The 10,379-nt window shown below is 46.7% G+C and overlaps 2 protein-coding genes across 2 annotated transcripts in view; one reads left to right on the top strand and one right to left on the bottom strand.

Annotated features, from left to right (window-relative positions):
- Positions 1–2,147, bottom strand: part of TIMM17A (translocase of inner mitochondrial membrane 17 homolog A (yeast)) — a 14,723-nt gene extending 12,576 nt beyond the window's left edge. Inside the window, exon 1 of the mRNA XM_008586418.1 lies at positions 2,075–2,147. Coding sequence (XP_008584640.1) covers positions 2,075–2,100 — 26 coding nt within the window. The 5' untranslated portion in view covers positions 2,101–2,147. The remainder of the gene's footprint in view (positions 1–2,074) is intronic.
- Positions 2,148–3,008: 861 nt separating this feature from the next.
- The window catches only part of LMOD1 (leiomodin 1 (smooth muscle)), a 51,698-nt gene continuing 44,327 nt past the window's right edge, over positions 3,009–10,379 (top strand). The window contains exons 1-2 of the mRNA XM_008586416.1: positions 3,009–3,026; positions 8,422–8,492. The gene's annotated coding sequence lies outside the window, so the exon portion shown is untranslated. The remainder of the gene's footprint in view (positions 3,027–8,421; positions 8,493–10,379) is intronic.

The following is a 10,379-nucleotide window of genomic DNA, read 5'->3' as shown; positions in this document are numbered from 1 at the left end:
AGGGCTGGCCCAGTGGCACACTGGAGAGTGTGCCGCTTGGGAGCGCGGCTCCCGCCGAGGGTTCGGATCCCATGTGGAGACCGGTTCCCGCTCACTGGCTGAGCGCGGTGCAGGTGCAACACCGAGGGCGGAAAAAAAAAAGATACTAGTCTTTTTTAAACCAAAATTATTGCAATAATTTTTTGACTGGCCTCTGTGCCTCTTTCCCTAGGATGACCTAGGACAGTGGTGAGTGTACTCTTTTTTTCGATGAAGGCTAATTAAAGGAAACCTGAAAAGAAGTTATTGGTCAAAATCTTTGTTTTCTTGTTCAAAAAGGTGAATAGCTTTATTGAGCTTCAAGGGAAAATACATGGAAAAGAGACAAAAAGGAAAAGAAAAAAAAAAAAAACAGGTAATAAAGAACAGCAAGATCCAGATTAGAGAACATCCAGAGTATTCTAAGAGACGATGTCTGAAACAAAGGTGAGATGGAGATAGTATGAACAAAGTCTGGCAGAGAAGTTATGGGCTACATGACAGGAAGATTGAAGCCAGACTCTGAAAGAATGTAAATGACAGACAAAGGCAGGCAACAGTGAACCAATAACTAACGGTAACAAGATTAAACACTACCATTTATTAAGTATCAACTATGTTTTGGGTGCCCTATAATGCAAACAAAAACCTATGAATTCCAAGAAAGCTAGGTTATTTTCTTATAGAATACTTAATATTTTAACTTTGCAAAAGAATATTCCATTTTACAGATGAACAGAGAGGCTCAGTTTTGAGCGTGGATGACTTGAGAAAATTCTTTAACCAGAGAGGGTAGTGAGAAGATCAAAGCAGTTTTGACTATAAAACTAACCAGATAACAGAGGATGTATGTACTAAGAGAAAGCAAAGGTTTAACAAATGAAAACATTATTTTTATAAGATTTTAAACTCAATAAAGTGAAATACTTTTATCCCCCCTGCTAACCTGTATCATTCATTATACCATATCCAACAGCAGTTTACAGTGTGCTGAGTCCTGCATATCTAATTAAGCACAAAACAGGAAGGGGGATAACTGCCTTTGAAGAAGGTAAGTTTGAAGAGCCAGCAGGCACTGAAGCATATATATCCTGTAGGCCATTTGGGGAGTAGGGAGACCACAAAGCAGGCAACGGGGCTACTGCTAGCTAGCAAGTTAATAATTCAAAAGTCCTAGGCACTTACACAACCTGAGGACACTTTGGATCTTGCTCTTACACAATAAAATAGGTGATTAACCCAAATATCAAGATTTGTTTGTTCACTTATGATTCCAGAAGCTTTAAACTCATACACCCTAGGTCTTCTCTCTCACAGCAATTACACTGTTTTATAATTATCTATTTGATTTATTCATGCTTTTATTCCTGGAAGCTAATCAAGTGCTAGCACACAGCCCTCGCTCAATAAATGCTGAATGAATGAATGAACTTCTGTTTATATCTTTTCAAGAAACACACGTTCCTATCTTTGTTTTCCACGTAATTTTTGTCTTCCTCTTCCCCCAAAGCAGAATTCCAAGCGGTTCCGACCTACTAGGGCTTATTCACATCCCATTGGGTAAAATCTGTTCCACTCATTCGATATGCTTCACCCTACGAACACATATCACGATACAAATAAGCCTCAAGAATGGCACTCCCTCAGAGACCTATCTTCCCTTCCTCCACGTAGGAACTAAGCAAAACGAGGCACAGGGACGCGTCCAAGGTCACCTCAGCGGGCAGACTGGACTACTACGACCCCGCACAAGGTCGACGGTGCCCTGCGCTGGGAGGAGGTTCCGAGGCTCCATCGAGCCCAAGCCTGGACCTCTTCACTATCCCCCTCAACGTCAACGGGGTGCTGGGTTGGGGACGGTGAGGCTCATGTGGCCGGGGAAGTACAGGGCTGGGAACCCGACTGGCCGCTCATGTCCGCACTGCCCACAGTTACCAAGCCCACGATGACGAGCCTGAGGCTGAGTTCGGCTTGCATCTCGGGAGAATGGACAGGGGAGGGCGAGGGCCGTGGGCAGAGGAGCAAAAGGAAGGCAAGAATAGCGAAAGAGGTTTACCAAGGTTCACGCGCGTATTCCTCCATCTTGGCTCCAGCGGCTCGAGCGATGCCGAGCAAGCCGGAAGGAACCTGACCCCAGCGGCGGAAGTGATCCCGAGAGGAGGGCGTTAAGCTCTATGTGGATTGGTTCATCGTTTCCCTTCGCCGCCAATGAGGGCCGGGATTCCTTGAACAGTAACGTGTGGGCGGAGCATCGGCCCGGACGTAGGGAGGCTGGCCCCGCCCAGGTCCTAGAAGGCTGTGCGTCTGGGCTGTGTGGGCGGGAGCTACCGAGAGACGGAGAGTTCATGTTACCGAGTCACTACGGTTCAGTGCCCTGAGGTAAACCTGATATTATGCTGCTAGGGTTCACCAAACCCCCTTAACAAGTTTCTTTTTTTGAGTACCTGCTGTGGAGTAATGCTACCTAATTTGTCTTGAATTGTGAAGTACTTATCAACTTCTCGTAGCTCCCTCGGCAAAAAGTAAAGCAGTCCATTATAATCACAGTGCCTGGAATGTAGTAGATGCTCAATACACGTTTGTGAAATGGAACTATTTGGGTCACCTGAAGTGCCGTGATAATCAATTTGGGGCCCTCAATTTGGGGGACGTCGATGCCAGAGCCTCTTCCGGTCCTCCCCCCAATGATCACCAGAAAGTGTGAGGAATGGTTAGCCAAGGGCAGAGGAGACTGATCGGCCCTTTTTAGCTTATAGTCAACAAAACCCCAATCATGTGATGGCTGTTAAAGGAGCTCTCCTTTTGTGATTGACTTTAAAGTATGTATGTATTTTACGGAAAAGTCTGTGTAAGAAATAATAGAGACTGCACGGAAGAGTGAGGTTCCCTCCAAAGGCTTGGAAATAAGAGAAGCAGATGAATTGAACCCTCCATAAAACTAAAGAGTCTCAGTAAACGTGTCTTGGATGTGACAAGAACAATTCAGACTAGTCATCTGATTTGGATGTGTAAGTTCGAGAAGACCTGTTTGGAATGTGTGACTGTAATTAAGAACTCTTAAATCTAATTAGTTGTACAGAATGAAGAGAGAATGTGTGAGAGGGGCAACAGAGAGCCTAGAAGGACAACTCAGAGAGCAAGAATGTTTGATGTTTTCTTAGCACTCCAGACCTAGTGGGCATATATATGTGTGTAACTACAGATTTGCATTCTCATGGGGCAAGGAATTTCTTTCTGGTCTCATTAGGACCCAGACGAAATATACCCTAGCTCCAGCTACCTCCCTTTTTTCTTATTCCATATTCATTATGCCATCTTCTGATTATTATTTGGCTTCTGAATAGATTTTCATATAGGAGAAAAATGCCTCCACCTGTGCTCATGACTGTTTTTGTCCACTTGGTAGTTAATATTGGTTTAAGCATATGCGTCTTGTGAGCTTTTCCAGGAATAGTCAGGGTCTCCGGAGAAACAGAAGCAGTAGGGTGTGTGTGTGTGTACACATATATAGAGCGATTTATTATGAGGAATTGGCTCATGTGATTATGGAGGTTAAGAAGTCCTAAGATCTGCATTTGCAAACTGGAGACCTAGGAAACCAGAGGTGTAATTCAGTCCAAGTCCAAAGACACAAGAACCAGAAGAGCTGATGATGTAAATTACATTCAAAGGGCAGGAGAAGATGAGATGAGATGTCCCAGCTCAGCAGTAAGGCAGAAAAAGAGGGACAAATTCCTCTTTCCTATACCTTTTGTTCTATTCAGGCTGTCAATGGAATGGATGATGCCCAACCACATTGGGGAGGCCAATCTACTTTGCTAAATCCACCAATTCAAATGCTAGTCTCATTCAGAAACACCACCATGGACACACTCAGAAACAATGTTTAATCTGGGCACCCCATGGCTCACTCAAGTTGACACATAAAATCAACCATCACGGTGATGATACTGAGTTTCTGAGTTTACAAGTCAAAGTCCTAACTCTAGGTTGTGGTCATTTAGCTCACCTTGTTCCAATAGTCTGTATCCTAAAGGAATTTACCATTCTGGAAGGCCCCACTGAAGTGTCAGCAAGCATTCTTAGATTTCTCACTCTCTACTTTTTTTTAACTGTGACAGATGATAGGGTGTAACAGGACATTTCTGGCTGGGCAAGGCTTAGGATTTAGCCTTTGTTAGCCAGAGGAGAAAGATGTCATCTGTCCTTCAAAAATATCCATTTCCATTTAGTTTCAGGGTGCTGAGTGAAGAAACCTTCTGGAATAAAAGAGGTTGGGTCTAATCTCCCCCTAGTGAGTCTTAAAGATGTCTGGGGGACTGTGGTGGCCCTCACTGTGAATAGTCATGATACAAAGGAATGATAGAAGAAAGCAGCAGAGATCCTTGAGAGAAACCACACCATAAATGTGAGGGAAGTTTGAACTGGTGATTCAACACCCCAGGGTATATTTTGTTCAAGTAGGGGTTCTGGGTCTCACATAGGACTGCTGCTGTAACCCCTTGTGATCCAGGCCCTCATGGGAAAATAGCTCCATATGTTAACTGAAAGAGCTGTGACTCCCGGGCCTGTTTTGCTGTGCAATTTCCCCCACTGAACAAGGTGAAGGAAAAATCTGCCCTTGTACCTGAGCAAGCCACCTGCATAGACGAGCTCTTTGGGGTAGCCGAGTCTGTGCCTTCTTCCTCACTCTAAAGTAATTACCCACCCCTGTCACCCCTCACTCCACAATTGGCTTTTATCCATCTTCTACTTTTGGATAGGTTGACCTGTTTCTTTTTTCTTGGGGGAGGATTCAGTGATGGAGCCTTGAACTGGAAAGAGATGGCCATCAGATTGACATTAAGAGTGGGTTGGTAGTGCCAAACCAAGAAAGAAACTAGAGGGGTCAAGGGTTCGGATCCCTGTACCGGCCTGCTACCAAAAAAATAAAAAAGAAAGAAAGAAAGTTACTAGAGGGATTAGTAAACTCCAAGTCAATTATAAGACCTTTACTTTGTGCTTGGGACTATCCTTAGTTTTGGGACTGGGGTGGGGGTGTACAAAAAAATGTTGACATAGTTCCTACTCTCATGCTACCAAAAAAATAAAAAAGAAAGAAAGAAAGTTACTAGAGGGATTAGTAAACTCCAAGTCAATTATAAGACCTTTACTTTGTGCTTGGGACTGTCCTTAGTTTTGGGACTGGGGTGGGGGTGTACAAAAAAATGTTGACATAGTTCCTACTCTCAGGGTCCTTAAAAACATACTTGGGGAGAAAGAATGTACTCTTGGGAAATCATTGTTGGGTCAAAATTATAAAATGCCAAAACTGTGTGTCATAGCATCTGATAAGTGCTAGAGGCATTCAGAGGGGCAAAAGAGGCATTCTGGGGACTAGAGTGTGCTCACAAAACTTGAGTGAGAAGTTAGCATTTAAGCTATAGCTTGAAGAGTGGTGGGATTTTCATAGGTGGAGAGGATGAAATAAGGCATTTAAGATAGAGGGAATGAGAGCAACAAGGCATGGGGGCAGGAAGGAACATGTTATCATCACTGGATGAGCTGCTGGTCCTGCTGGGAGAGTGGGAAAGAAGCAGAGTGAATGAGGCTGTGTCAGTGATAAGGTTCTGATCTTGGGCAGTAGAGTGGGGAATGACGGAGGAGCAAGATTGGAGTAGTAAGCTGTGGGTTGGGAGACAATTCTCCACGGATCTTTCATGTTTCTACACATCTAAGCATTAAGAACTAACTTGTTTTAGACTATTCAAGAATGTTTGTATAAGCAAGTAGACTTGGACAGCTATCCACAGTGACTTCCTCTGCAGCAGATTCATTTCCATTATAAAATAGAAGTTAGAGATATCTCCTTCCCCTCCTTGGGGCAGATTTGTTTACCTTCCAGGGTAATAAAGGTATATTAAAGTTTTATCTACTTTATCTGCTGTATTAAAGTAGCTGAGAGAGTTCATTCTAAAGGCTACAGTCCTTTCGGTAGACAGTGCAGTCATCGAGTGAGGAGCAAGCCTGAAATGGCTTCTGGCGGAATGTGCAAGAGAATAAACCACAAATGAGTAAGAGAACCAAGAATCCTTCTTTCTACCCAGACCCAACCCATAAAGGAAGGGGCATGGACATCTTCAGGATCTGCCCATCCTGACAACTCAGTGCATGCTGACTTAGAGGTTCCTGGACCTCGGTAGGTTGCACTACATTGGGCCAGAGGCTGCTGGGGCCTAAAGAGCTCCATCCACCTGGAGGTCACAGGCCATGTATATGGCTCCATACCCCTTAGTCTCACCTTTTCCAAGGCTCTTAGAAACTCAGATTGGCATGGATAAGTAAGGCTCCACCACAGCCAGCTCTTGAGTTGGGTTCCAGTCTGTGACAGGAGTTATTTGGAGGGCAGAGGGGTTTTAGCCTGGCTGGGGTGAGGCTGGGGGAGACAAACTTTTTGTCTTTTTTCTGCTCTCTTTTCCCCCCCCCCCCCCCCCTTTTCAAAAAGACGTTAGTCTGGCCTGTGTTCCTCTCAAGCTTTCTTCTGCCCATTTCTGCTCATCTCAGGAATGCTGGGCCAGACCCGTGGCTTGCTTCCAGAGATAAAGTCTGCTGCTTTCTTCCAGAGAAACTTCCAGCATCCCCCAAAAGAAAAGAACCACTGTGAAGATTACTCTCTTTTGTGGTTTCACATACTCTGGCTCCTACCTTAGCCATTATGTCAACACTCTATTGATCTTTAAATATGTTCTCTCTCTCTCTCTCTCTCTCCCTCCCTCTCTCTCTCTCTCTCTCTCTCTCTCTCTCCCCCCCTCCCTCTCTCTCTAGTTTAAATGGCAAGCATTGAGTGCTTACAGTGTGTGTGATGCTGTTAAGCAGTTTGCATTCATCATATTTAATATACTGAATAACTCCATAATTCTGTGAGATATGTACTTTTTTTCCCTTAGGTAGATACTTTTAACATCTTCATTTTCCATTTCCTAAGGCTCAGAGAGTTTAAATAACTTACCCAAGGTCACACATCTCAGATTTGATACCACGTCATTTGACTCCAGACCCTTTGGTGTTATCCACTATGTTATACTGCCTCCCCACAGTCCTAAAAATGTAGCTTTCCTGGGGTCATTCAGCCCAATTTAGAGCCTCCTAAGCATTAGCTAAATTGGTTCTGGATCCTTACTCTCCATCGCCCGCCTCGCCCCCACATATTTTGACTGGAGCTTGGAGTTCTCTTTTCCTTCTTTTCTGCCTGCCTCCCTCTAGCGGCAATAGTGCTTGTTTTTCTCTGGGGAATAGGCCAAACCAGAATCCCTGATACTGAAGATGACTTTGTTTCAGGTGGAAGTGGATTCTGAGCTCGGACAACAATTGCCCCCTACAGAGTGGGTGGGGCAGTGGCCTCATTGCTGAGGCTGGAGGAGGCTCTGCTTCCTGGGCTCTGGCTTCACAAATCCTCCAGCCCCAGTGGTGATGCCTTTCAAGGTCTGTGAGCAATCTCAGGGACCTCTGGGGCTCTAGGGAGTAAAAAGCTTCAGAATGAGTCACATCAGAAGAGCCAGCAGTTTGGAACTGTGAGACTTGAGGCAGAGAAGATACAGGGATTTATGTGTAAAGGCCTTTGGTAAGGAGGCCATGAGTCCTGCCTTTTAAGTTTGGAAGTCATAGATTTATTTTTTGAGTGTTCCTAGAGGAGAGACCACTGGGCCCAGAAGAGAAGGCCACTGAAACCAGATAGTACAGGGGCTGACCCTGGGGCTGAAGGTAGTTATTTACATTCAGGCACTGACTCCTCTTCAGAGCATTGCGAATATTTTTTGCAAAAAGCCTGAGAAAGAAGAGTTTTGGGAAGCTGGAAAGAGCTGCTTTCATATGACTGAGGGACTAGATGTTGGCTGAGGTGGCTCCAGAGCCAGGGATCTCAGAAGAACGTGCCTCTTCTGGGCAACAGTGAGGGTGAAGACAGTAAGGGGTGGGTGCAGAGAGCTCCATATCCACCCAATATATCTGACTAAACCCCTCCCAGCTTTGTTCAAGTCCTTTGTTATGCCCTCTGCAATTCCCACCCTGACTCCTTCTTCCTACAAAATTAACATGTCTTCTGTTGGGCTCTTAACAGTTCCTTGTACCTCTCTTGTTTGCTTCACTTTGCCCTACAGTATAATCATTTTTCTTTTTTTAAAAAGATGACTGGTGGTAAGGGGATCTTAACCCTTGACTTGGTGTTGTCAGCACCTCGCTCACCCAGTGAGCTAACCGGCCATCCCTATATGGGATCCGAACCTGTGGCCTTGGTGTTATCAGCACCACACTCTCCCAAGTGAGCCACAGGCCAGCCCCGGCTATAATTATTTTTCACCCCATTAAATTATACATTGTTAAGAGCATAACAATGTTGTAATTATTTTTGTATCCCTCTCCCCGTAGTACCTGGCAGAGTGCTACATATACATATCTGCAAGATGTTTGAATGAAAAAAATGAATAAACAAGAACCAGGTGAGAAGATAAGTGTGTGTGTGTATGTGTGTGCATGTGTGTTTATGTGTGTGTGTGTGTATTGAGGGTGTATTGTTGAAGGAAAGAGAAAAAATGAGAGAAGAGGTGGGATGGGGACAATCAAGATGGCGGAATAGACGGTCCACAGCGTCACTCTCTCCCACAAATCAACCAATTTACAACTATAAAAATGTAACATCAGCCAAGCTGGGGCGTCTGGAGCTCAGGGGAAGAGGAGGAGAGACCTATGGAGTTCATGAAGGCAGGAGAAACTACGATGAGAGAAAGAAAAAGCTGTTCTGAGCATTTCGGGCTACAGTTGCTTTAAGGCTCAAGCAGATGAGCGCATGGAGCAGGAGCCGGCAGAAGCTGCAGCTGTGCCCTTCAGATGGGGTTACTTGGAGGCGGAAGGTGAGAATAGGGCCTTGGCGGCCCCCAGGACAGCAAGACCACTAATAGGGTTCCCAGGACAGCAAGACCACTAATAGGGTTCCCATGGACCCACACCGGAGCGAGGAGCCAGAACAACTGAAAAAAGGGAGCCATTCAGAGGCCGGTGAGTCATCGCGAGGGACTGGTGCAGGGCCCGTCCCATGGGAAACGTTTGCAACATGGGCAGTGGGGGAGACGTACCCACCAGGGGCACAGCAAGGACAGTTGATCTGCCCCCCGATCAGCACAGGACCACTCAGAGGAGACTGGTCGGGAATACAGAATTGCATGGGGTGCAGTTTGATGAAAAAATTCAGGCCCACATCAGAGATTCTACAGAACACAGAACACCGGATCTCTGGAGAGCTGGAAGTACCTATAAGGTCAGCCATTAAACCCTGAGCTGCACAAAAAGCCTTCCCTAGGGAAACAGCAGCAAAGTAGCAATTTAAACAACCACACAGCTCAAGTACTGGTTCCCACAGGAAGTTCCCCTGTATTAGAAGCAAAGGACAAAAAATTAGTTCTGGGCCAGACACACCACCAGCACCTTGGGGCCTGCCTGGGAACTAGAGGCTTGGATCTGGGGATTGGACCCCACTCCCACTTCCAGGCAAACTGCACCAGTGCCTCGGGGCCAGACTGGGGACCTGAAGCATGGAGAAGAGGTCTGGACCCCCCTCCCACAACCAGGCACACCACGCCAGCACCTTGGGGCCTGCCCGGGGACCTGAGGCAAGGAGAAGGGGAACAGACCTCTCTCCCACAACCAGGCACACTGAGCCGGTGCCTTGGGGCCCACCCAGGGACCTGGGGTCTGGTGATGGGGACCGGACCTCCCTCCCACAACCAGGCACAACATGCCAGCACCTTGGTGCCCACCCGGGGACCCAGGGTATGGAGAAGGGGACTGGGCCTCTCTTCCACAACCAGGCACACCACGCCAGCATCTTGGGGCCTGCCTGGGGACCTGAGGCAAGGAGAAGGGGAATGGACCTCTCTCCCACAGCCAGGCACACTGTGCCTGTACCTCAGGGCCCACCTAGGGACCCAGGACATGGAGAAGGGGACTGGACCCCTCTCCCACAACCAGGCACATGGCGTCAGTGCCTTGGGCCCTGCACAGGGACCAGAGGCATAGAGAAGGGGACCAAACACACCCCACAACCAGGCATACCACCAGTGCCAAGGAGCATGCCAAAAACAGCCCCCCCACGTGGGTGGCCCACCACAGCCACCACAATAACCATGGCTGCTGCAAAAGCGGCTAGACACCACAGCCACTATGCAGATGGTCCGCCAACCACTGGAGTGTTCACACAAGAAGAGTCACCAGCAGAGACAAAGAAAAGAAGAGTATGTCTCCTTCCACAAAACCCATTTCAGAGTGACAGAAGCATCTGCTCTATGATAATATTGGGGGACCTGATCACATCTCTCAGCAGTGGACAGATC

The sequence above is a fragment of the Galeopterus variegatus genome, unplaced genomic scaffold, assembly GCF_000696425.1.
Source record: "Galeopterus variegatus unplaced genomic scaffold, G_variegatus-3.0.2 Scaffold3978, whole genome shotgun sequence".
Lineage (NCBI taxonomy): Eukaryota > Metazoa > Chordata > Mammalia > Dermoptera > Cynocephalidae > Galeopterus > Galeopterus variegatus.
Note: the sequence above shows the minus strand (reverse complement) of the source record. Positions and strands in the feature narration are given on the sequence as shown.